Source organism: Trachurus japonicus, chromosome 16 (genome assembly GCF_045865225.1).
Source record: "Trachurus japonicus isolate A0001 chromosome 16, Traja_1.0".
Classification (NCBI taxonomy): domain Eukaryota; kingdom Metazoa; phylum Chordata; class Actinopteri; order Carangiformes; family Carangidae; genus Trachurus; species Trachurus japonicus.
Genome location: NC_140922.1, coordinates 2,773,392 through 2,801,279, shown reverse-complemented (window position 1 = coordinate 2,801,279; position 27,888 = coordinate 2,773,392). Strand labels below are relative to the sequence as shown.

At 43.3% G+C, this 27,888-nt stretch overlaps 1 protein-coding gene across 1 annotated transcript; it reads right to left on the bottom strand.

Annotated features, from left to right (window-relative positions):
* Window positions 1-37: 37 nt before the first annotated feature.
* On the bottom strand, window positions 38-27,888 carry LOC146971433 (uncharacterized). Its single transcript, XM_085801768.1, has 3 exons — window positions 26,975-27,888; window positions 26,125-26,137; window positions 38-1,111 (listed from the first exon to the last, which is right to left on the bottom strand). The coding sequence occupies exons 1-3, from the start codon at window positions 27,886-27,888 to the stop codon at window positions 38-40; spliced, it is 2,001 nt and encodes a 666-aa protein (XP_085657894.1).

Here is a 27,888-nt window from a genome sequence, read left to right as displayed (position 1 = left end):
GTCAGTTATCTATCAATGCTGATCTCACTTTTGCTCCTCATGACCAGTACCACCCATAGAGGTCGTGAACTACACTGTAATCCCTGTCTTTGGACATGTAATCGCAGGCGAGGCAGACGGGCTGAAGGAATTGATTTTCGAGTGACAGGAGATGAGGAGTGGCTGTGTAGTACTTCCTCCACTCAAAGTAACGCATGTACGCTTCATCATCTGTATCCAGGTGGTTCAGGAACTCTGCCAGAGATTTAGGATCAGGGAAGTCATTGATGTGAATGAAGGAATCGGAGGGAATGAATTGCTCGTAATTTTCCCGTGGTGGGCCTAAAACTACAGGGACCGTCCCTGCCGCGAAAGGCCCGTTTACCTTCTCAGTGATGTAGTCTCTGTGGATTGAATTCTCAAATGACAGGTAGAATTTACAGCTAGCAATGGTGGAGTAGTAGTCCTCATCACGTAAGCGCTTCCCTGAAAAAGCACCAAAGAGGTGGACGTGGATGTGTTTCGACAGTTGGCGGTAATAGGACTCTCTCACTGCTGTTCCATACACCGGGTTGTTGTTACTGACGATCCAACACACCAGTTTGTCTTTCTTGGGCAGAACAAAGTCGTCTTTCATGTCCGTTTTCCTGATAACCAGCTCATCCCTCGCCGTGATGTCAGCATCTCGCCTGTAGCTCAGTGTTAAGTTAAACAGGTTCTCCAGACCAGCAATCTTTGCTGTGTTGGTAGGAGACTCCACATGGTACCAGATCCACTTCTGAAAAGCTGGACGTGGCTCCGGAGGCAGGTTTTTCAAATTAAAGTCTATATTTTTGTGGAAGATAATCACTCCCTTTGCTTTACTGTACAAGGATCTATCATTTGTCAGGAGGCAGCTGTCAATGTTGAAGTGGGGTAAACAGCCACTGAGATCAAACCTCACACCAAAAGGCCACAACCACATCAGGACTATGGGCTTTTCTATGGGCTTTTCAGAAGTGTCTTCACTGGCCGATGTGGACGTATATTGACAAACTGGGGCTGTTGCTTCAAAATACAGAACAAAGCCGATGATGGTGAGAGCAGCAACTAGTGCTAAGCACAATGTTTTCCATGTGGCTGCGGTCGACATCTGTGGAGGCAGAGAAACAAAGTCATGTGATCAATTCTGTAACTGTGTTATGAATGATAATAACTCTAGTGACCAATAGCTAAACATAGAAAGTAACTATTGAATCATAGTTCATGGTTCATGTCTCCATTCATTGAAACAGTGTGAACAGGACTCAGGTATCCAACACACACATGCATCTACTGACCAGTGTTGGGCACATTAATTTAAAAAAGTAGTTAGTTATAGCTACTTGTAACTTTCCCCAAAAAGTAAATGAGTTTATAATGGAGTTACTGCATGATAAAAGTAATTAATTACCAGGAAAACTAACTATTGCGTATTCACACCGCCCTTAGTTCACTTGAAACAGACTTTTTCCCTGGTGCCGTCCTTTTCGGGAGGTGTGAATAGAAACTACTGGCAAGGCAAGGCAAGGCAATTTTATTTGTATAGCCCGTTTTTACAAACAGTTTGTCTCAAAGGCATCGTAACTAGTGTTGCACCGATTCCGATACTAGTATCGGTAGGGGGCCCGATACCGCACTAAAATGCTGGCATCGATGCCATTTACTGATAACTAATATGAAGGCAGCGCCTTGTGTCTTCTCTCGCCCGACACTCACTGCTGTGTGATCACACGTGTTCAGTGCATGCCAAGCCAAGTAAGGATGTAAACATTTAAATTAATTGCAGTTAATCAGTCCTTTTCAAGGAGTTTTTTGTGAAATGTAAACAAGCAAAGCCGACATAAAGTAGCGGGATCTCTATTTAAATGTGTGCGCAGCGCACTGAGCACACAGAGGAGAGAGGAGGTGAAAAGAGACAACACTGTTACCTGTTGTATACTGGCCTCAGGCTGTACCATCGCTAAAACACAGAGACCAGTGTGTAACGAGTCAAAAAGCCGCCAACACTGAGCTGCCGTGTACGGCAGGATACTGTAAACCAGCGCGGGTCCGGTGTGTTTATCAAAGCTTGGTGGCCGTGCTGAGGCACCGGGTCGGTTTGAGCTGCGTTCAGGCTGCAGTAAAACTCCTCAGGAAGCTCAGTGACGGCGGCGTTTTGACTCGTTACACACTGGTCTGTGTTTTAGCGATGGTACAGGCTGAGGCCAGTATACAACAGGTAACAGTGTTGTCTCTTTTCACCTCCTCTCTCCCTTGTGTGCTCAGTGCGCTGCTCAGTGCGCTGCGCACACATTTAAATAGAGATCTTGCTACGTTATGTCGGCTCCGGTCGCTACCGGAGCTTAACCCTTGTGTGGTGTTCATATTTTGGTTACTCAGACAGTGTTCATGGGTCTGGTGGACCCGCTGCATTTTTGGGTCTCCAAATCAACACAATCAAACAATTTTATGTTAAAATACTCAACAGATGTTTACTTCATCCTAATTACAAGCCATATGAACAGCATATATGGTTAATATTTGCCCTTTACCTTTGTTAGATCACATTTATGAATTAATATGCTACTCGTTTTTTGTTAGTTTTTTAAATAAAATGTAATAAAAAAAAGAAAATCAGTTATAATCAAGATATTTAAATCAACAAATTTACAAATGAAGCAAGATTTTTCATAACTATTGATTTTGAACTTCATTAGAAATGTTACCTATTCAGGCCAGTTGACATAACTCAAACTGAACACATACAGTAACCATCAGCCCCATTGAACACATTGCCATTTCACACCAGCCTATACAACACATGAGGGCTGCCCCTCATGTGTTGTATAGAGAGTTTTGTGTGGTTTTTGACACTATAAGACTCTGAATCTTCAGAATTGTGGTCCTCACATTCTGAAACCTCTTCTTTATCATCAGAAGCTTGTCTCTTCCAAAATCAATTGCAAGGCCCTCTCAGCATATAATCTTTTGGCTGTCTTGATCAGTAGTGATCAATTGGGGCGGGAGTGGCTCAGGCCATAGAGCGGGTCATCCAGAGGGTTGCTCTGTCCTAGTCGCTGTTGTAGTGTCCTTGGGCAAGACACCTTACCCACCTTGCCCCGTGTGTTTGAACGTGTATGAATGATCATGGTGGTGGTCGAAGGGGCCGTTTGGCGCGAAATGGCAGCCACACTTCCGTCAGTCTGCCCCAGGGCAGCTGTGGCTACAGACGTAGCTCACCACCATGTGAATGTGTATAAAATAAATAATGGTTTGGGTGCCATGAAAGCGATATAGAAATCCAAGCAATTATTAGTATTATTTGATAAGGAACCACCCTGGCAAAGGTGTGTCCCGCCCCCAATTTGTAGGTGGGACAGAGTATGAGTGCTTGAATTTTGCAACGGAGACACGCACACACACACACACACACACACACACACACACACACACACACACACACACACACACACACACACACACACACACACACACACACACACACACACACACACACACACACTCACCCATACACACTCACACACACACACACACACACACACACACACTCACCCATACACACTCACACACACACACACACACACACACACACACACACACACACACACACACACACACACACACACACACACACACACACACACACACACTATCAGCAGCCCCAGACAGGAGGAAGACATAGTGAAGGGACACAGGACCTACACTTTCCATGCTAATATTAGCCCCGGGTCCAGTGGACCCGAACACCCTGTATGTAATATAAACGTGTAGGGGGCGTCTACAGTATGCGGTCATTGAAAATGTGTTCTGATATATGTTCTTCACAGAAAATGAGCCAAGGCCAGTGAATCTGAGTTTAAAAAAATAATGTATCAATTCATTTTTCTTTTGATAAAAAATGAAAACGGGTCCCACAGACCCGAACACCACACAAGGGACAACAAGGAGTTTCTAATCGGTTATAAAAAAGTCTCACGTTAATGTGTATGAATCTCCGCTACCCACACTTGTTAATGGGCCCATTTTCGATAAATATATCATTCTGTCTCTATCGTTATTTTGTTACTATTAGTGGTGGCGGAGATGCTGGTCGAGCCGACCAGCGTTTCTTTACTTTCAGTTTTGCAACGAGTCATGAGAATAACGTAGCTGAATCGCCGTTTATGGTGGGAACTACGACGGTATGTGAACCTCTTTGAACCTCTGACTTTAATTATTGATGAATGAAAACATGAGTCCGTCTTGCGCCGGTCAAAAGAATTTTACGGTGCGCGCGGAGGCTCATAAATGTAGTGTGAAAACGCTTCGCTTTTCCAAAACTCCTCGTTGTCCCTTTAATTAAAAAAAAAAAAAAAAAAAAAAGCGCTCGTCGCGGTGCAGCTGAGTTTCCTCTGCTGCAGCTGATCAGCTGACATGTGGTCAAGACGAAGCTACAGAGTAGACCTGTCACTGTCACAGGTGTCTCTCATCTCATCTCATTATTATAGGACTTCAACCTCAGAGCTCTGTCTTCAGACCTGTCCCTGAACATCACACATGGACAACATGTGTGATTGGTTACTGAGTTTATTAATGTTTACATCAGGCTGCGTTCAACCAATCAGTTTATGCTACTGTGATTTATGTATATACAGTAATCATCATAGTGTAGTGGCAGGAAAAACCATTTCATGTATCAAATCTATTGTGTTGGTCAAGTCAGAGGAAAAATATTTGGGGTGTTTTTACTGTTCCTAAATGTAAAAATGGGTTACATTGGACCCTCAACATTATTTAAAGGTTAAATAACGTGTTACTTAAAGCAGAAGTAAGCGATCCGGTCGTTTTGGCTAATGCTGCGTTCCAGGCAGGCTTTTGAAACCATAAATTACAGCTTCAAGTCACGACTTAAGACTTTGTAGCGTTCCGGGCAACCCACTTGTTTTTCCGACCTCTTTGCATGCACCAGTTTCTCAGCATCACTCTAGGAGAGGATATTCCTAATCTTAGTGATACTGCGCAGATGGAAGAAGGCGGTCCTAGTCACATGTTTTAGGTGGGAGCTAAAGGAAAGGTCCTGGTCAAAAATGACTCCAAGGTTCCTCGCGGTTGTACTCGGGGTCAGGGTGATGCCATCTAGAGTAGCGATCTGATTAGAGAAAGTGTCCCTGAGGTGTTTAGGTCCAAACACGATGACCTCAGTTTTATCTGAATTCAGTAGCAAGAAGTTAGAGGACATCCAGGATCTAATGTCTTTCAGACAGTCTTGCAGATTGATGAGGCGGCTTCTGTCTTCTGGCTCCATGGACAAGTAGAGTTGCGTATCATCCGCATAACAGTGAAAATTGATTGAGTGCTTATGCTTATGTCACCCAATGGGAGCATGTAAAGAATGAAGAGAATTGGCCCTAAGACTGAACCCTGTGGTACACCATACTTAACTCTGCTGTACTCTGAATGCTCATTATTTCCATTAACAAATTGAAACCTTTCAGATAAGTATGACTCAAACCATTTTAGGGCAGTTCCTTTAATCCCTATTTCATGGTCCAGTCTCTGCAGCAGGATGCTGTGGTCGATGGTGTCGAATGCAGCACTGAGGTCCAAAAGTACAAGTACAGAGACGAGACCTCTGTCTGAAGCTACAAGAAGATCATTAGGGTTCAGACTGCCAGCCAAAATCCGATTTTTAGCCCATCCACTGTCTGTGACGTCACTCTACGCGACGCTGTCGCTGTGTTACAGCTTGGACGCACTAGACGCGGAACCGAAGCGCAGCGCCCTGGAGCGGAGGGAGTTTCAGATCGGCGCACATGTTAACAGGTCTGCCTGGCCGCACATCTCGCGCTGTGGAGCGCAGTGCGCGCACCTGGAGCGCTTCGGTTCGGTTCATTTCTATTTTTCACGCGAGCCGCGTGCCGAGAGCGCCGTCTGTCAAGCTGGGTAGACGTGGTCGTACCAGACAGGAAGTCGGGCACAGAAAAGGCGAGAGAATCCAGTCAATTTTCAAAATAAAATAATTAAATGATGATTAATTAAGTTGTTGCTTGTCCATCTATACATATTTGACCGTTGTGTCTGCACATGAAACACACAGACACATGTTTAAAATGACGTGTGTGTGGAAAACCGAGTGAATACGAGTATGAACGACTGCAGTCGATGTCTGACCGGCACGGAGAGAGGAGGAGAAGTATGCTCCCAGTGCGACCACCCAAGTGCCCAAGAAGCCACGCGCAGTGCGCGCGCCCAGCTTCCGCGTGCAGTGCGTCCAAGAGGTTACAGGTCCCGTATGGTCCTGTGAACTCCAGTTAAATATCAATTTTCTTCTTGTTACTTTTCTTTTATGCAAACTACCGTGTTGTCAGCGACAGGAGTGACGGCAACGTCGCGCTCCAGCTCTGGGGTGCTGGAGTGTCCTGTCTCTGTGGCTACACACACCCATGCACACCAGTCTCTGGTACACGTAGGCTACACGTACACACACACACACATACACACACACCAGTCTCTGGTACATGTACACTTAGCCTACACACACACACACACACACCAGGCGGGCTGAGGTTGAAACTAGTGGGGTAGTGCGGCTGCAGCACCGGGCAGATCACTGTTTTGCAGCGAGAATAGCCGTTGCGTCTGCGAGGCATCGCCTGTCACATACAGCGTAGCCTCCGCTCTGACGTCGTTGCTACAGCAACCTGTCAGATGGGTCAATAATGTGGCCCAGTCTCAACAGAGCCAAATGCGATTTGGACACTTGCTAAAAACAGTGTGGACAGTCAGCCCTAAAAATCAGATATGAGAAGGAATCAGATGTGAATCAGATTTGCCTGCAGTCTGAACGCAGCCTTAGAGTATTTGACCAGTGCTGTTTCAGTACTATGGTGTTCTCTGAATCCAGATTGGAAAGCTTCAAAGAGCTCGTTGCTGTGCAGATGTTCATGTAGCTGCTCCAGGACAACCTTCTCAAGGATCTTGGAGATGTAGGGGAGGTTGGATATAGGCCTATAGTTGGCTAGGACATCTGGGTCTTGGGGAAGACATCCTTAAGTAGTCTTGTCGGGACTGGATCCAGCAGACATGTGGCTGACTTGGAAGAAGTAAGGCCGCGTTCAGACTGCAGGCAAATCTGATTCAAATCTGATTCCTTCTCATATCCGATTTTTAGGGCTGACTGTCCACACTGTTTTAGCAAGTGTCCAAATCGCATTTGGCTCTGTTCAGACTGGGCCACATTATTGACCCATCTGACAGGTTGCTGTAGCAACGACATTGGAGCGCCGTATGTGACAGGTGATGCAGCACGGTGATCTGCCCGGTGCTGCAGCCGCACGACTCCACTAGTTTCAACCTCAGCCCGCCTGGTGTGTCTGTGTGTGTGTACGTGTACCAGAGACTGGTGTGTGTGTGTGTGTGTAGCCACAGAGATGGGAAACTCCAGCACCCCCGAGCTGGGAACGTGCCGTCGCCGTCACTCCTGTCGCCAACAACACGGTAGTTTGCATAAAAGAAAAGTAACAAGGAGGAAATTGATATTTAACTGGAGTTCATGGGATCTATAACACAGTGACAGCGCCGCGGAGAGTGACATCACGGACAGTCAAAACCGATCTGAGTGTTTGGAGCTGTTCAGACTGAGACGCATCTGTCCAAATGCGATCTGAAACTACCTCCCAGAGGTGGTTTCGATCCGTTTTGCAAAAATCGGATTTCATGTGATTTGGGACTGTTCAGACTTAAAAAGAGTCATCTGGTTCCAATCTGGATGGGATAAAAATCGGATTTTGGCTGTCTGTCTGAACGCAGCCTAATTGCAGACCAAAAAAGTGAACCAAGACCACCTCTTCAGCTGGGACTCAGTTTCAGTTCACTTGTTTTCAGAGAGCACCCTGGTGCAATACGTGTATGGTGTTAATGCTGAACCTTTTCCAAAACAAATGCAAAATCCAAGCGCCTTTTTGGAATCAACAGGCTTCCGTTGATGTCAGAAAATGTGGAAATTATCAACAATGAGCCATGGGTCATCACGGAGCACAGATAGAAACGCTGCCTCCTTGATATTTGGTCAGAGGAAAACATTTATCAGATGCTGGAGAGGACACACTCGTAGCTGTTAAGGATGCACATTCTTAATATTTTTATCTGATTAATAACCGTTACCTGATAGGAATTAAATGCTCTGAGTGTCTGTGACTTAATTGGCTTATGCCGATCAGCAGCGCGATCATCCATCCTGAGAGGATAATTAACTATGTTTTTTTTTTTGTTTGTTTTTTTGCTGTTATAATACACACATGCTGCTAAAGCTGTGCAGCCACTGTGCTCTAGGTCAGCTGATCTTTGCTCAGATGGAAGTTAGATCTTCACATGTTGAAGTCTTTGTCTACAAAGTGCAGCCAAACACCAGCTGTAAGAGAGAGGAACAGCAGAGCTACACTGACAATTTGGCTCAGCTCAGGTGAGTTAGCCTACAGGTGAGCCGAGCACAGCACCGACCTCTTTTTTTTTGTTTGTTTTAGGGGGCTTTCACACCTACCTCCTTTGGTCCGGACTTTCGGACTTTCCAGATAGTTCGGATCAAATTGACAGGTGTGAAAGCTCCCCCGGACCACGGTCCGGACTAAAGACCGAGTCTTTGGTCCAGCCTCAGGAGGTGGTCTCGGTCCGGACTATCCTGGACCAAGGTCCGCTGCTGCGTAGTGTGAAAGCTTTTTTTTTGGAAGGTTCGAACTATCAGACCAAATACAGGAAATAATGTCAGATGCGCTCGTGCCGAAATAAGTAAATAAACAGAAAAAAAGGAAAGAGGAGCCGCGGCAACCGGCGGCAACACTTGGGGAGAGGAGGAGATCATATTATATCCAGATTAGGGATGGGTGTGTCAGTGTAGGCTACACTTGTAAACGTTTACACGGAATTAAACAGTAGAGTGTTTAATATAAATCCCCAAACGATACATGCAAGCCTATTTTTTTATATAATGACCCGAATAAATATTTTTTCCGCCGAAAAAAGTCTGAAAAAGACGGATCAGCGGGTGACACCAAACAACGTCTGCCCCAGCAAGTCAGAGCTTTTATTTCTCTCACACTCACACACACACAAGTGACCTGGAGCGATGCAGCCGCATCTGACAGGAGGATCACGCGTGTGTGCGCATAGCGTGTGTGTGTTCCCCTCCACTACACAAAACAGCTGATCACTGATCGCTGCCACTCTGATCAATGAGAACATTTCGCCGCGGCACAATCCTCTTTTTCTCTCTCCTTTCATCAGCTCTAAACTCACTCTTCTGCACCGCGATTAAAAACCACAGCGTGCTTTCCAGCAGTAGGCTATTTTTTTTTTTTTTTTTTTTTTTACACATATTTTTATTTTATTTTTTTCAGAGCACTTTCTATGCGCTAACGTCAGACGCACGCTCATCCGTCATGACGTCGGTAGATCCTTTAGTCCGCTGTCATAATAGCAGTGTGAAAGCGAACTTTACTGGACTATATGGAAACAATGTAACAAAAAAAAAAAATTAAGTCCGGACCTTGGTCCGGACTATTAGGTGTGAAAGCGCCCTTAGCGCACCATCGTTCTGATGCACATGCATACAACCGTGTGTTTGCTGTCTGACCTTCCATCTCCGTCCTTAGGCTAAGTAGCCAAATCCTATGTAATTTTTTGCTGCAAAATATTACTTAAGGCACGCACCCATAGGATTAATCGGTCAAAGTTCTTGTTATCAGTTAATGGTGTGCATCCCTAGTAGCCGTCTTGCACATCTTTGTCCTTGACGATGTACAATCAGGAGATTGTCCAAGTGACGAATAAGCGCAGGACAGGTGCTACTGAAAATACCAAATTAAATGGGCAGCAAGAAACGCCATTTTTTTTTATGCAATGACTGAGTGACTGATGGGACACACGTGCTTATGTTTACAAAGTTGGTCCACTATGGTCCACGCCAAAGCAAGTGAACTATCAGACTTTCCTGGTGTGAATACGCCCTTACTGTGCGTTCACACCAAAAGCTTCCAAAGCGTCGAGGGTGGGCTTCAGACCAGACAGCTAGCTTCCAAAACGGCAAATATTTTCAGCCACTTTGGCCGCTCGTCACGTGACTGACGTCAAAGTTCGATCGCGCTGGTCATTGGGGAGCCAAAATACAAAAAAAAGGCAGCCGACGGACATTTCTCTTCTGACAGGTTGCCGCCAAACCGCGGCATAGCTAATTACCCGAAAGTTAACCAGGGCTCAACTTCTCGTCTGGTGATGGTTTGGACATTTTGGACGGTTTGGAGGCTTTGGACGCTTTGGAAGCACGGTGACGCCAGGTGACGCCAGGTGACGACGCTTTGGATGCTCAGTGTCGCCGGGCTCTCATTGAAAATGAATTGACTTCCAGCGTTTTGGCGCTTTGGAAGCTTTTGGTGTGAATGCACAGTTAGACTTCTCTCCCTCACCCCCATTTATCTGGAATTGACCCTTCGCCAACTCCTCCCACAAACGGCTATTGTCCAATCCTACGTTAGCAACCGTAACTATAGGCCTGGCAAGCTTTCTGCAGTTGAGTCATTACGTTTGCTTTTGTGGACACATTTTGAGACTAGGACGAAAAACATTTGTTTGTAGAGAAGGATGTTGTTGTTGCTGCTGCTACCATGGCGGTGGCGGCGGCGGCAGCAGCAATATAGAGATGTTCAGATACAAGCGGACTTTTTTTTCGACTTGAGCAAGTGTAAAATATGGGGATAACCATATGTTCACATCCAAAATGACAGCTGTATTTTTAGGGCTTCTACCTGGGCTTTTAGGCGAGGGATCCTCCAGGCAGGGACTGCTTTCACTGACTGATACAGCGGTGGGAGAAAAAAAACAGCAGCCAAAGCTGTATGTGGTTCACAATCGCCCAAAAACTTGCAGTTTGACAACATTTCATGACCAGTGAGATGACCTAAGTCTTCGTGGGTTGATAGACGGTAAAATGAACAGCCCTTACTGCTGCTCTGTACATTGTCCAGTCGTGTCGTTGACATAGGCGGCCTTACCTATGTTTCAACCGTTTCAATTGAAACGGGCCCCAGCCACCAGGGGGGCCCCCAGCTGCCAGCCACCAAGTAAAAGACAAAACAATAATTCATAGGTTTCACCTTAACATACACACACACACACAGGCCTACATCCACCACACACACAAACAGCTCTGTCCACCGTGCGGTCACACACTCGACCCCTGATCCGCTCTACAACCTGATGCGCGCATCATGCCACACCGCGACGGCACTAATCACTCCTGATTAGTAATACGACAGGAAATATCAATAACAACGTAGGCTTACCTTTGAAAACGGCCCGCAAACTATCAATAGACCCTAGTTTTCCTTCTCCCAGTATTATTCCTTTTCTAATGTCCTTTTGTTTTTCCTGCTTTCCTCCTGACGTGCGCACAGTTGATTGACGTCTGTCAATCACTTTCCTCCTCTTTCCTTTTTTCCTCGGGTTAAAATGCCTCCCAACAGGCGGTCTATGAGTACGTCCTAACTTACAGTAACAGAGAAATAAAACACAGCGAGAGTACAGCTAAAATGTGATATTATTCGCAGCTTATTTACAGATTTTACTAATGGAGGAGACAGCTGTCTGTCTGCTGCTCCAGCACCGCAACACCGACAGGATCAGCGCCTGCAGACGTCTGTCTGTCCGCATGTCTCGTCCTTTCCTTGTCCGTGGTCGTGGTGCTGAAATAACGCGGAGCACTTTGCTCTCATTACTTTTGTTGCAAATTTAAATTCAGAATATTGTTAAAGCCTGTAGTTTTTGACTGTGTTAAGATTCCTGTTCATGTCTTTTTTTCTTCTGGTTTCTTGCCCTGGTAGTGATTTTAACACAATGTTGTGCGTACCTGGGATGCATGGATAGTGCGTTTACTGCGTCCTTTCAGGGTTTAAAGCATCAGCAACACATGGGCACATGGCTGGCAAATAATTTTATGTTTAACAGGGCAGGGCCTCATATGAAATATTGAAACGGGCCCCCAGATGTCTAAGGCCGCCACTGGTCGTTGAACAGATGTTTTATCCTCCTGCGCGAGTCACGTCACTTAAAACTCTGAATGATCTTTGTGACTTCTTCTCTCTATTATCTTTGCTGATATTTCCTTTGAAATCGATACCAAATATTGCCAGGAGCATGGCTGGGAGTGAAAGCTTGCCCGGCTTAGCAACAGTAACCAAGGGGACGGGCTTACGCGAAGGGTCAATTAACAACTTGCTTAGTATTCCTCCAAACAGGCAGGCTCTGCGGCACGCTGTATCACTCCACCATCAGCTGTTTGGATCAGCGGCGTGTGGAAGAGGTGGAGTGTTAACGACTTGCTCCCATTAGGTGGCATCATCCGGAAGCACTCAATCAATTTTCACTGTTATGCGGATGATACGCAACTCTACTTGTCCATGGAGCCAGATGACAGAAGCCGCCTCATCAATCTGCAAGACTGTCTGAAAGACATTAGATCCTGGATGTCCTCTAACTTCTTGCTACTGAATTCAGATAAAACTGAGGTCATCGTGTTTGGACCTAAACATCTCAGGGACACGTTCTCCAATCAGATCGCTACTCTAGATGGCATCACCCTGACCCCGAGTACTACCGCGAGGAACCTTGGAGTCATTTTTGACACATAAAACACGTGACTATGACCGCCCTCTTCCATCTGCGCAGTATCACTAAGATTAGGAATATCCTCTCCCAGAGTGATGCTGAGAAACTAGTACATGCATTTATCACTTCTAGGCTAGACTACTGCAACTCTCTCCTGTCAGGATGTCCGAAAAACTCTCTAAAGAGTCTCCAGCTGGTCCAGAATGCCGCAGCGAGGGTTTTGACAGCAGTTAGGAAGAGAGAGCACATCTCTCCCACCTTAGCTTCTCTCCACTGGCTTCCTGTAGGATTTAGAATAGACTTCAAAATCCTTCTGCTGACTTATAAGGCTCTTAATGATAAAGCTCCAACCTATCTGAAAGAACTAATCATTCCTTACTGTCCTACCAGAGCACTCCGCTCCCAGAACGCAGGTCTGTTAGTGACTCCCAGTATCTCTAAAAACAGACTGGGAGGTAGAGCCTTCAGTTACCGGGCTCCTTTACTGTGGAACCAGCTCTCTCCATGGGTCAAAGAGGCAGACACTCTAACTACATTTAAGTCTAGACTTAAGACCTTCCTTTATGACAGGGCTTTTAGTTAGGGCTGGTTCAGGTAGCTCTGAACCATTTTATAGCTACGCTGCTATAGGCTTAGACTGCTGGGGACACATCTGGTTACACAGAGCCCTCTCCTCTCCTCTCCACCACTGCAAATGCTCGATCGCTTATAGTTTTAGCCTGCATTTAGGCACATTCAGGTTCAGTTCATTTGCAGACCTCAGAGCTCTGATTGGTCTGTGAACATGTAAAAATTCAGCCAAGTACACAGGGGGCCATACTGTGGATCTTAAAATCAATTCTGAACCAGAGAAGGAAGCCAGTGCAGAGAGGCCAGAGCTGGGGTTATATGCTGTTTCTTTGTGCCTTTCAGAAGATGAGCAGCTGCATTCTGCACAAGCTGCAGGTGTTGCAAAGAGCTCTGCTGTAAACCAACATACAATGAATTACAACAATCCAGCCTCAAGGAAGTAAAGGCATGGATAACTGTCTCCAGGTCACTAGGTGATATGTATGGTTTTACCTTGGCTGGAAAAGGCACTGTAGAGTACAGAGCCTGTCAAATTTAAACTCACTGTCCAACATGACACCAGTGCTGTTAAAGGTGTACAGAAATGGCCGTTTGTCCTGTTTGTCGCGCCGAGTTGTCACGAGTTGCCGCACGAATTTACCCGACTACTCTGGAGTATTCATCAGCATGAGTGTGAGTCAATAATGACTGAATTTCATTTTTTGGTTAACTATTCCTTTAACTCTTTACCTAATGAGGCTGAAAATGGCCATTTGGACTTTTTTTTTTTTTTATCATGGCTCTAAATCACTAAAAGCTTATGCACACCTCCAAAGGCAGACAGGTGCGCCGGAGAATACCAGTACGGTCATTTAACTTTATCAACGTTTCGTTCCATTTGTCCTTTGTCAGGTTATGTTATTTTTATTATGGCTATAAGATAATAAGGAAATGTCTGTGTCTGTGTGCTTTGACCCCTTCTTCCATGTGTACTTAAAGGTGTACAGAAACAGCCGTTTGTCCTGTTTGTCACGCCGAGTTGTAACGAGCTGCCGCACGAGTTTACCCAAATAAGGAAAACGAATTTGATTGGCCGTTATCGAGCGGGCAGGACATTCAAAGCTTGGGGCGAGACCGAGCTCCGTGTGTGTGTGTCTCAGACGTTTGATTGACGGATGACGGATCCATTATCAGTGGCTGATGAATCGTGCGCAGGCTGACATATAACCCGCCTGCATTATCCAATGCGAAAAAAAAAAAAAACACACTTTCATCCCGGATTTACTCAAAAATAGAATTTTGCACAAAGTTTGGCCTCCATCGTCTGATAGATGAGTTATTACACTAATTTTATGACCCAGAGTGGGCTCAAATTCAATTTTCTTTTTTGTACAGCTTTAATGACGGAGCAGTTTTTTTCAACCCAGAGAGGGGGGCAGAGCATCAACACAATCATTGTACCATTCATGACGCCCAAACACTGTCCTAAATTATTATATCTTGGGATGTGACGTTATTCTAGTCATCTTATGAATGTTGTTCACTGTATGTATATTGAATTTGTTATCTTCTTTGCATGTGCTTTGTATATGGCCTATTCTCACCCAGGTGTGTTGGATGACCAGCCTACAAAATCTAGGCTCTCAGTCTCAATCTGTTTGACGCCCTGAAGAAGGTTTATTACCAAAACGTTGGCCCTAAAACATTAAAATAATTGCAAGTGAGAAGAAAGTGTGCGGGAGTTTCTTCACCAGTTAGGGGCCGGGCAGCATATATAGATTTCCTCACCATAAGCGTTTAAATTTAAAGACTTTGAAAATTCCTAACAAAGCAACGCTACAGTTTTGAAACTTCACCAAAATGTTGCCCCAATACTACTGGAACTATTGTCCGCCATAACAGGGCCGAGGTCTCGGTCTCGCTGCCCTCTGCGGTCCCGTGGTGCCCCACAGTTCAGAGAGAGTCTCCCCCGTCCGCCGAGACCGACAGATGTCACGCTCCCTGGAGATCGGCCCGAGCTGCAAACAAGTGGGGCGGCTGGTTTATTGTTCCAGTCCACTCACGCCACGCTCTTTTTTTTTTTTTTGAGGGAAATGAAGTAACCAAAAAAATGTAAAATGCAACAACATTAAATAATGCAACTTAACTAGCTTTTCTAAGGAGTAATTTGCCCCAAACTGCTTGACCCTTGTTTTTCACCATGCATAATCAATATGTTTGAGAAGAAATCTTTGTTCTTGTATCTGTAATTCTTTGAGAGTAGTAGGCTACATTTAGTGATTTGCATAATCTCCCTGGGACTGTAGACCTCAGTTGAAACGCAGCAGTGGGCCTCAGGATCCTAAAAGAAAAAAAAAATCCAGGAACGTTTGGTGGAATAGCACAAAATATTAACAACTCAACTCCAACTCAAAAAGTGAAAAAAACTATGGCTTTACTAATACTACTATCATACGTCTTTTCTGACTTATTCTCTTTTTTCCAGCTGTGTAGATTTGTTTTTAGTAGCTAATACTGGGTTTTAAAAATGCAGCTAATTTTTCATTACCTCCTCCTTATTGACTGCTGAAAATGTCTGGCCCAGCTTAAAGCAGAAGTAAGCGGAATATTTGTGTTAACTTCTTGTCAGCAGATGGAGTTAGCAGCCCCCGCCCTCGTCATGGATCTATTGGTCCTCGTCCCTACGTCACCACATTCAGGCGCATCCCTTGGCTGCACACACAGAGAGGACTGCCCCTTTATGCCGTTCTCTCTCCTCATTGGATAAAGGTTGTAGGATACAAGGAAAGTTTTCTCCTGGGCTCAGAGCAGAGCAGAGTGACTGACAGACCCGTGTTTCAGACCAAACACTCTATAGAAGTGATTGCTGTCGGAAGATACAACTATTTAAGACTTAAAAAACCACGGTGGGCTTATCTGAAGCCTCCACCTTATAATAATATTAATGTTAGAATTTAATGTACAAAAGTACAGGAAAACATGAAAAAAAATTAATAAAAAAAATAATATCAAAATCCAAATGCCAGATGTTGTCAACTAGTAACACAAGACAGCACGCATCTAAATTTTAAAACTTTGGAAATAAATTTGTAACAGATCAACCATATGTGCTACGGCTTTGCAACTTTGACTTTAAAATTGCCTATTGTTTTCTATAAAAAGTTGCCCGGCCCCGACCATTGCTGAGCAGCAGCTATAATTCACATTGCTCTCCTCCTCCAATGCACCTTTCTGTCCACCGGTGTGCAAAACCATTTCCACTGCAATTTCTGACAGTTGAACATTGCACAGCTATTAACCTTTACCCATTTAAACAGAATAAACGAGAGCAAGAGCAACTGTCTTTTTTTATATATATATATATTTTATATGCTTTTGTTTACATTTACTGATGTGATAGGCAGAACACTGAAATTAATTTCTTAATTTGATCAATTACACACAGCAGTGTTGTTAGATTGACAGGTTATTATCATTGCATGCTACTTTTATTTTGACATTGTTACACTTCACTTCTGGTCTGTCTGCTGTCATATATTCCTAAATGAGAAGAAGGAATTTACAGAAATTGTTTTCTCATTTGTTATTCCTAAACAGAAAAAAAATGTTTGTTTTTCAGTTTTTTCGTTTTTGTTTCAAAACAGAAAAACAGACCAATTTTTCTGATTTCGTTTTGACACGGAAAAACCATACACGGATTCAGACGATCACACATGTATGTGTGTGTGACTGTATGTGGCTTGTGTGACTGGTGACTGAGTTTCATATCAATATTGATCAGGCTGATTAGTCCATGCTTTGCTATGTTGTCATGATAATTAATAAGTAACAAGCCTGTAATAATAAAAAAAATGTTAACAGAAGATAAGGAACTTAAAAACCATTGCATATTTAGATAAGTAAAATATTGTATATTAAATGGCATATTAAATCACAATCATCATATTAGTCAGAAATACAGTCAACTATAACTCATAAAGTTAAAACAAGGTAAACTATCAAGTGGACAACCCGCTTTACCTCCTCCATGTGGCCCTAACAGTTTTCTTACCTGTTTGGTTGAATGAGATCAAGTGGAGCAGAGAGCGGTCTGTTGATACTTCTGTTCTCTCCTCAGTCCTTTTATAGATCAGGGATCTGGACTTTGGCTCTTCATACGTAATGGGAGGGCTGAAATCACCCCATGAATGGAGTGTTCAAATTGAGTACTTCATTTGATACTTTTTTCCAACTTCATTCAAACGATTAACTTGACGATAAATGTTTTAACACACAAAGAATGAGTACTGTTAATCTAGTAACGAGGGATGAGCGAGTGCAGCATTACGTGTATCTGTTAACTATATGAATTATCTGTATCTGTATCTGTACTCGGAGTGGGCGGGGCCTAACCCGGAAGTGGGCGGGGTTTAACCCAGAAATGGGTTGTCCTGAAATGGGCGGGGCTTTAACCCATTTGTTATTTTAAGCATGCAATTGATATGGGTTGATAAGAATTTTTCAGGACAGCATCAGCATTGAGCTTCAGATCAACGGTTTTGATCACGATAGAAAACAAACTCTTTACAGAACAAGTTTTGCAACAATGAATACAACACATGTGGTTGCAATTATGAAGTAAAATGTAATGATGAATGTCAGCAGATGGAGTTAGCAGCCCCCGCTCCTCATTGGATAAAGGTTGTAGGATACAAGTAGAGCAGTGTAAAAGAGAGTAAGGACAGCATTGGTCCAATGGAAGCGCCTCCTGGTGGAGGAATATGGGTTTTGCAAAAGCGCCCAAGAACTGACATCTCTGCATTGTTGGTGAATGAGCAGTGTGGTGTTTTCAATAATTTAAGGACATTGACACCCAGTATCTCAAATCAGTAATGTTGTCAGGACCAGTTTTTTCCAGCTGCGTCTTTTAGCTAAAGTTAAAATGTTTTTAAGGCGCCACGACCTCGAGAAAGCCATCCATGCTTTAATTAGTTCACGGCTAGATTATTGTAATGCACTTTATGTTGGCGTCTCTCAGTCCTCCCTCAGTCGCCTTCAACTCGTGTGTCTTTTAACCAACACTCACAGATGTGTGCACATTACCCCTGTTCTTAACTCCCTTCACTGGCTTCCTGTCCTTTTTAGAATTGATTTTAAACTTATAATGTTTGTTTTTAAAGCTCTTAACGGCCTTGTCCCATTATATTTATCCAAGCTTTGAGGTCGACGAATCAACTTGTACTGGAAGTGCCCAGATCAAAATATAAACACTGGGGTGACCGAGCCTTTTCCGTCGCTGCTCCCAGGCTCTGGAACAAGCTCCCCACTGAGATGCGTCTCATCTCAGACCCAGGCCTTTTTAAATCCAGGCTAAAAACCTATTTATTTAGGATGGCTTTTAATACCCAGTAGCACGATGGCACTTTTATCTTATTTTATTTTATTTTAACTTATTTGACTTTGCTGTATTTTATTGCTCTCACTGTTTTTATTGTTTTTTTTAAAATTGTTTTTATTTCTGCTTCTTTCTTTCTATTATTACACTATGTAAAGCACTTTGGTACTCCGAAAGGATTGTTGTAAAGGGCTGTATAAATAAAGTACATTTACATTTACATTTACATAATACAGTCCGAGCATAGTTCCTAATAAGCAATCACATAATATTGACTAATATTTTATATAGACACTAATTATCATACCGGGGAATACTAATGAACCACAACCTAAATCTAAGGTTGGAATACATAGCTTCCATGTTTGGGCTGGGATACATAACAGCAAGTCAGCAACAGACAGCAAAATTCAACAACAATAGAATAATGCTGTAGCGCCAAGACAGATATTATTACAAATGAGAGCCATTTATGTCAAATGGCAGTGCCTGGTGGTGTTCATATGTCTGCAACGTGTTGCATGTTGTTGTTCAACTGTAGAAATGATTCTGTACCTTCTGCCAAATGAAGCTTAGCGAAAGTTCAGACAGGAAGACTATCTCTCTAAGCACGCTCACTGAGTCATTTCCTCTCTCCCACTTCCCTCTGAAACACACCCCTCAACACTCGTCCTCATCCAATCACAATCCGCCACCTTCTCTCCTCCTCCAATCAGCTTTCAGCTGTCATGTTTAAAAGTGCTCTCTCTCTACTCTCAGTCAGCTGTCAACCAGCCCGCAGAAAATTCTCGACCACCTCCCCTTCATCTCCTCAATCAGGACCCAGGCATCTCCATCTCAGTCCGGAGGCTTCCATATCAGCAGGCATCATCCCTGCATCCCTACCACCACTAGTGTCTGGGCCCGGGGGGAAGTCCTCTTCAGATAGAAGCCTCACATTCATCAATCTGTCTTCTAAGCTGATCTACTCCCTGGGGCCTAAGCGCCAAAAATATTATTTGTTCACAATATGTCTTTCGTTTCACATCCCGTCTATTCCATTCTTAATAGTCTGTCCTGATTGAACTGGTATTTTGATTTTGAAGAGGACATCACACAGCGAGGACATTACACAGAAACTGAAGTTATGGAGTACTTGAATATACCTGGATCCGACTGGGAGGTTCTCTCCAGGTTCCCCAGGATTAAGGAAAACGCAAAGCAGTACAACACTCCAATACCGTCATGTGCACCGGTTGAAAGGCTTTTCAGCCTGGGCAGTATTGTTCTGACCCCAAGAAGGAACAGGCTGTCAGATTTGAAAGACTTTTACCTGAGCGATACAATCGTTATTTCAAAGAATAGAGAAAAAAAAATTGAATTTAATTGCTTAATTGTGACAATTGAACACACAATATTTCATTAAGTTCAAGGGTTTGTGACTTGGTACGTTACCACCTCTGGCAGCCACATCTCCTGGAGGTAGAAGAGAGCAAGCTAAAGGGAAAATAACGCTTTTGGGATGACATGAATTTTCTGTTTATTAATTATTGCATTTTCTGTTTCCTTTTAATGGGCCTAAGTGCATTTGTGTTTTAATTGCATGGGATAAAGTGACCTTTATTTTTATATTTTTCATTGACCATGAATGTAATAACAAGCTGGTTTTGTTCTCATGTTTTCCAAAGCCTTTGTTTTGAAACTTGTGTGTTGCTACTGATTGACCTCACCATAGCCTCCTTTGTCCTGTTGTTTGTGGATTTTACAGTGAGGCATATTTCTTTGTGCAGACAGGGATATTGTTCTTTGATATGGTCTTATAAGTCATGTTGCATACATTTATACAATAAACACTAAGTGATGATAGCTGTTTGTCCTGTATCTACTCAGTAAATTAAGAAATGGGAAAGTAAAGAAATAAGTAGTGAAGTTACTTTTCTTTTCAAATAGAGTAACTAGTAAAGTAATCCCATTACAATTCACAGAGGTAACTAGTAATAAGTAAATAATAATTACTTTTTTTTTGGAGTAACTTCCCCAACACTGGCAAGTTCATCTATTTATTTATTTTTACTTTAAGCTATTTAAAATGTAGCGAAGTAAATTTATTCCAGCAATATGTACTCAGGTAAAAGTAAAATTACTGATTTAGTACACAAAAAAACTACTCAATTACAGTAACAAGAGTAAATGTAACTCGTTACTTTCCACCCCTGGACATAATGAACATCTGTTGGTTGGTGTTGCTCGTTTCTACCTTATTTATATAGTTCAATTTTGCACTGTTCTTGTGTAAACCCAGAGCCCTAGACACAAAAAAAATACTAAAATTGATTCCCAACATGTATAGGTTCCCATTTCAAATGTCAAATCAGAACTTCATGTGCAATAACAATATTTTCCTCACTAAACCCATTAAAAAAAAAACACAGTTCGTTTTTGTGTTTTACTTATTTAAACTGCTCTTGCGTCCATACCATGTTCAAATTTAAGTACACCTGGGAAAAGGGTCAAAGCACACAGACACAGACATTTCCTTATTATCTTATGGCCATAATAAAAATAACATAACCTGACAAAGGACAAATGGAACGAAATGTTGATAAAGTTCAATGACCGTACTGGTATTCTCCGGCGCACCTGTCTGCCTTTGGTGTGCATAAGCTTTTAGTGGTTTATATCCATGATAAAAAATATGTCCAAATGGCCATTTTCAGCATCATTAGGTAAAGAGTTAAAGAAATAGTTCACCAAAAAATGAAATTCGGTCAGTATTGACTCTCCCTCATGCTGATGAATACTCCAGAGTAGTTTATTAAGTGCATCTGGAGACCCGGGAGGAGGGTTCGTAGTCCAACGAAATCCTTATTTGAGAGTCAATAGCACCCGACACAAAAAGGTCCATAAAACTACAAAAAACCTTGTAATATTCCTCCTTACTGCTCTTCTGCTACAATCCAAGTGCCCTGAAGGGATATAGTTCAGGGTTATGCTAAATCAGAGTTATATCTAAATCTTTAAAAACGGAAAGGTGAAATCCGGCGATCTGATTGGTTGTTAACCGTGGTATATTGAGCATATACCACGGCTACTATTCTAAAGCCTTATCACAGCGTAAGCTATCACTCCGCGTCAGGCACGTATGACTGGTATGAATGGAAGTTGTTGTCATGTATCCATGACAACGAACTGTTGCAGTCCGTAGCCCAAGACAGCTGATGTTTTTACGATGTTAAAAAACGGACTAAAGTAGTTGAATCCACATGTTTAAGGTGAACTTTCACCTCCGGGGAGGGTTAACAATGGTAGAGGGGATTGAGCAGTGACTTTCATCTGAAAAAAAGCGGAGGAAAAGACGAGATGCAGAGCTAACTAGGAGCTAACGTCTGGAGAGGTGGGACTATTTTTTTCACAGTGAGGCTATTTTATTGGATAATATGTATTTCTGGTTGAATAAAACTACATGAAATTGATTGCGTATCCCTCTTTCATATTGCCTTTATTGGTAACCGTTTTATAAAAGCAATATATCACTCCAGTCCGTGGTCTATGCTCATTATACCACGGCTAAGGGGCGTTGTTCGGCCCGACGCGAAGCAGTCCACGGCCTGTCGTGATATATTGCTTAAATGAAGCAGCTTCAGAGTAGTAGTGTTGGTTAAATTGTAACTTGTTCCAGGAAGAATGGGAGAATGGGAGAATGGAGGCTGTAAGATAAGAGCCTCCAACCCGGTGTCCCAGCTACACCACCACACAAACGTCCCCTGTAACCTGTAATCTCTTGTTTATGACAGATAAGACTAGACAAATATACACATGGCCAAGGTTGGGAGTAACGCGTTACAAAAGTTACGTAATTACAGTAGTATTACCATTTACTGTAACACAGTAAAATAACGCATTACAAATAAACTTTTGGGCCTGATCTACTTAGGGTTTTCTTGTAGGCTATAAAATCATGTGCAAACTTATCAGTTGTGGGGACTGTGCCTGCTTCTGGATTTAATACGTTTGTAAAGGAGGCGCTAATCAGCCCAGCAGCTCCGGTCTAATGAATGACAGCTGGTATCACCACATTCACTTTCTCCCAGATATTCTCCCACGTTTCTTCTTTACTGTAGATCAACTATATGTTTATTGGCTCCTTTCTGTTAATTCATCAGATCAAAATTGAATAGTGATATTGAATAGACGTAAACAGCTTTTAGTATTTCCACAATATCAAACATCCTGACAGAAACACAACAAATCCAAAAGTCATAAAAAAAAAACAATGCACTTAGCCTACATAAACAACACTTGGGAGGCAAGAATACATACATTAGAGTAGTAGGTCTACCTTATGCAATGACCTATTTGTGAGACTTTGTGAGACAGCTGTGTTTGCCTACGTCATCTTTCTTGAAGTGAACAAACCCCTCGGTGTATGTTTGAAGTCATCTGATGTTGTCTGTTCAAAATAGTGGTTTTGTGGGATGTAAACAGCCTAAACCATAGATATATATAAGAACTAGATGACTCACCCGCAGCTGTTTCCCAATGACAAAGCGTAGCCAGTACGGCGGCCATCTTGGGACGGGCAACTCTCTCCCTCAGAGCATTAAGCCTCTGCTGCATGTTCTGCTATAATGACCATAACTTGCTCAGTTTTTGTCCGATTTCAAAACGGTTTGATTTTTATGAACGTTTATGCAGTTATGATGCAGCATACTTAGAATCACGGATCATTTTAATAATGTATTTTTTGACATTATACAAATAGTTAAAGTAATAGCTACATACTGATTTATTTTTCACAGAGTTATGAATCGTTTTTTTAGTGAAGATGACTGAATCTCCATCTACTGCACTGTCAATTTCAATTTCAATTTATTTTTTAAAATGGGACAATGCGAGTTCATGAACGAAACAATCGTAAGCACGCCGGATTGTAGCCACAGGCTAATTTACATCCGCTGTCCCATACATAAATGTTCCCTGGTACACACAAATTACAATAAATAAAAACAAAGGCATGTTATAAAAATAGCAGCAGTACAATAGATAAATAATACAGATTCAGACAGTACAAAAGTGCAACCGTGTCATGATAAAGTGCTTACAGTCATCAAAAGTGCATAGAAGGTCCTAGGAATATCTAGTTGAGCTGTGTTATAAGGTAGGTCTAAGGATATAGTTCAATCACTTTCACTGCTATGAATAACTAAAGGTTTATATAATAATGTAAGTAATAATACTATTAAATATATATGCATACACGCTCACATATATACACACACACGCATATATATATATATATACACATGCATACACATATACATACATATATATGTACACATACATCCATACACACATATACATATCGACCTATAACTAGTGATGGCATTATTCATATTGCTATTTTGTCTATGTTAGTTATTATAATAATAGTAATGATAATAATAATAGTACTGGTAGTAGTAGTAATGGTAACAACACAGCAAAATTACAGTAATGGCAACATCAACACAGTCATATAACAGTAATACAACAGTCAGAAATAGGTATACACTTCTAATAGTGGGTGCAGGTCTGGGTTGATAGCAACCAGTTTTTTAAATGCTTTTTGAAAGTAATATGTGTGGTGCATTCTCTGACTGTGAGCGGCAGGCTATTCCATGTCCTGCAACCCATGACGGATAGAGCAGCCTGACCGAAGGTGGTACGTCTGTAGGGGATAGTGCAGTCCCCTCTAGCTACTGATCTTGTGACCTTTGCAGATGGTTGGCTATCAGTGCGTTTTATAAAATCTTTCAAGGGTGGGGGGCCAGGTTGTGCAGGGTTTTGTGTACCAGGCAGGCTCGTTTAAAATCAACTAAGTTGTTGAAACTCAGTAATTCATGTCTGTTAAGGACGTTGCAAATGTGGTGTCTTGTTTGTTTTTTATCGAATACCTTTAGAGCTTTATTGTAAAGTGACTCAGCTGACTTGAGGATGGTTACACCTGTAAGGGACCAGCTTGTAAGACAGTATTCGATACGCGAAAGAATTACAGAAAATAAAAACATTCGGGCTGCTGTATCCGTCAGGTTGTGTCTGATCTGCTTGAAGTTCTGCAGGTGAAATTTGGTGGTTTTAGATAGTATACTGACATGTTTTTTGAATGTTAGGGTCGAATCTAGGGTAACACCCAGGTATTTAAAATGCTCGACCATGTCAAGTTCCACACCATTTACAAACACGTTAGAGTTGGTTATTTTCGTTTGTCGTTTGCTGAACATCATACAAGCAGATTTCTTGGTGTTAAGCAAGAGACAAGATGCAGTAAGCCATTTCTCGATACATGATAAAGCTGATGTGAGAGAGGATGAGGCCTCTGTGATGGATTTTGCTTCCTTGAAGATCACTACATCGTCTGCATACATTATAGTGTGGACATTCTGATCAAGGCTAGGCAGGTTGTTAATAAATAGTGAGAACAAAATTGGTCCAAGGACCGATCCCTGAGGGACCCCGATACTGCACTCGAGACTGGCTGAGTTAACCCCATTTACCACCACATGTTGTTTTCTCCCCGAGAGGTAGGAGGCAAACCATTTTAAGGACTGTTCTGAGAGGTTAAAATGGGTCAGTCTGGACAGCAGTACGTGATGGTTCACAGAGTCAAAGGCTTTTTTTAAGTCAAGGAAGGTCGCCCCCACAATTGCATTTCTGTCCAGCAGGCCTTTGACCTTTTCTAAAAACACACACATGGCAGTCTCAGTGGAATGGTGGGTGCGAAAGCCAAATTGCATGGGGTGTAGTGGCGTGTGACCAAGGTTAAGGTGCTCCATTAATTGTCTGTTGATCCATTTCTCAGCTATTTTTGATATTACTGGTAAAATACTTATTGGTCGGTAATTGGATGGTTCAGTCTTTTTACCAGATTTGAAGATGGGTGTTATAGCTGCCACTTTCCAGACTGGTGGTACATGTGCGTGTTTAATAGAAAGGTTAATAAGATGGGTGATAGGGCGAACCAGAGCATCTTTCTGTTGTTTCAGAAAGGTGCTGCTGAGGCCAAAAGCGTCCTTTGCACTGCTGCTTTTAAGACCCGAGATTAGGCTGGCTACATCATAGTCAGTTATCTCAATGATTGAGAAGATGGGTTTGTTATTGTCCAGAGTGCTGGCTGTGCATTTGGGAGAGGGGAATAGTTTGGCAATCTGAGCTACAGACTCTGAGAAAAAGTTGTTAAGACAATTTGCTAGGTTGATAGGTTCTATGACTAGGTTGTTATTTATAATAAGTTCTAAGTTATTATTATTGTTTTCTGGCTTGTAATGTTGGCCTGTCAATTTGTTAATACTTTGCCAGATTAGTTTACCGTTGCCATGTGCATTTGCAATAATTTTCATGAAGAAATCTGCTTTTAACTTCCTCAGGGTTTGGGTTACCTTGTTTCGCATGGAAGTAAATCTCAGGCGGTCCGTAGCTAGACCAGTTTTTAATGATTGCTTCCACAGTTCATCCCTCGTGCACATCAGTCTTCTGCAGTCCTCGTTTAACCATGGTAAGAAATGCTTTCTTTTTTTTTTGCCCCTCCCTCTAGAGGTGAAAAGGCCCGTGACCTCCTTGACTGACCTGTTAAAGAGATCACATGCATGAGTGACATCTTCACAGGATATAACATCAGACCAGTTGTTGTTGTGGAGGGCTACAGTTAAATTTTGCTGTTGACTCCTGGGTATAAAGTCATAGAGGGAGGTGGAGTTTACAGTTTTAACATGGAAACAGTGCCGTTTCTTTGTGAGTTTTCTGGTAAAGAGGATGGCATTATGGTCAGAGAGCCCGGTAAGGAGGTTGTAGGTTTTTACAACTCTGTCAGGGCATGTAGTAAATAGCAAGTCAATTCTTGTTCTAGAGTGCTGTGTTAGTCTGGTGGGCTGTTCAATCAACTGGGAGAAATTATGGTGATCCATAATTTGTTTCAGAGTCTTTCTTTCATGTTTTACATCCCAGTTGATGTTCAGATCCCCTACCAGGATAACTTCATTATTTGAGCTGAAATGGTCTAATAAAAGTTTGAGCTGGTCGTAGAAATCTGTCTTGGCAGATGGTGGTCGGTACACACATATCATTACAAAGGACATTTCAGGAGATAGTGATACTTTAACACTGACATATTCAATTTTCATCTCACTGGGTGCAGTTAGCCGAATGCACTTAAGTGAGTTTTTAATGTATAATAGGACCCCTCCGCCTCTGCCATTTCTGTCTTGCCTAAATACTGAATAACCTGGCTGAAATACAGCAGCTTCTGGCGAGGAGCTGGAGAGCCATGTTTCAGACATGCCTAGTATGTCAATGTTTGAGTCACACAGTAAATGTTCGATTTGTTCTCGTTTGGGAGTTAGGCTCCTGATGTTTATGTGACCACAGAGTAGCCCTTTGGGTTTGAGATGGTGATCCCAGACTAACCTGGCATGATTGAGTGTCCTGAAGATTTTGATGGACCGGTGCTTCTTGAGGATGGGGTTCCTGGTCCTCTTTGCTGCTGGGTTAGCGGTGGCCGCTGGTGGTGGGGGAAGCCTCGGTTTAGCTGGGCTAGCCTTAGCCGATGGTCTGGCCCCGGTGATAGCCGCCGATGGAGAAGGCGGCCTCACAGCTGCTAGGCTAGCACTAGCCGTCGGCGCGACCCCGCTGTAGGCCGCTGGTGGTGGAGGTAGCCTCGGTTCTGCTGGGCTAGCCTTAGCCGATGGTCTGGCCCCGGTGATAGCCGCCGATGGAGAAGGCGGCCTCACAGCTGCTAGGCTATTGCTAGCCGTCGGCGCGACCCCGCTGTAGGCCGCTGGTGTCCGGGATAGTCCGGCGTCTGCGAGGCTAACGTCGGCCGCCGCCCTCTGTCCACTGTTGGTCGTGGGTGGTGGGGGAGTTTTCCCGGCTGCTTGGCTGGTGGTGACCGCTACCGCGGCACCGCTGGTGGTCGTTTGGGGTGGGTGTAGCCTCCTCTCAGCTAACAGGCTCGTCACCGACGCAGCCCTTCTGCTCGTCTCCACCTCCCTTTGCACAATCCCCGTGCTTGGGCCCGGGCACTGGTGCACGTCTCCAGACAGTAACAGGCAAAGTGCGATGATGAGGAAGTTGTGTCTTTGATGTTTACCTCGGGTTCCACTGCCTCGCTGAAGATTTCTGCCGGCCGAGCAAACAAACGCTTTTATCAGCGCGTGTTTCTCGTGCCCAGAAGGCTCCAGGGAGGCGTAGGGTGTTGTGTTGTTGTTGCACAATGTCCCGTCTAGCTTCGGGGAGGGACCCGGACCTAGAAAGTCCGAGAGAAAGCCAAACGCCAGCACTGCAAGGAGAGCTCCCGTCACACCAACCCGACCAGCCGCCAT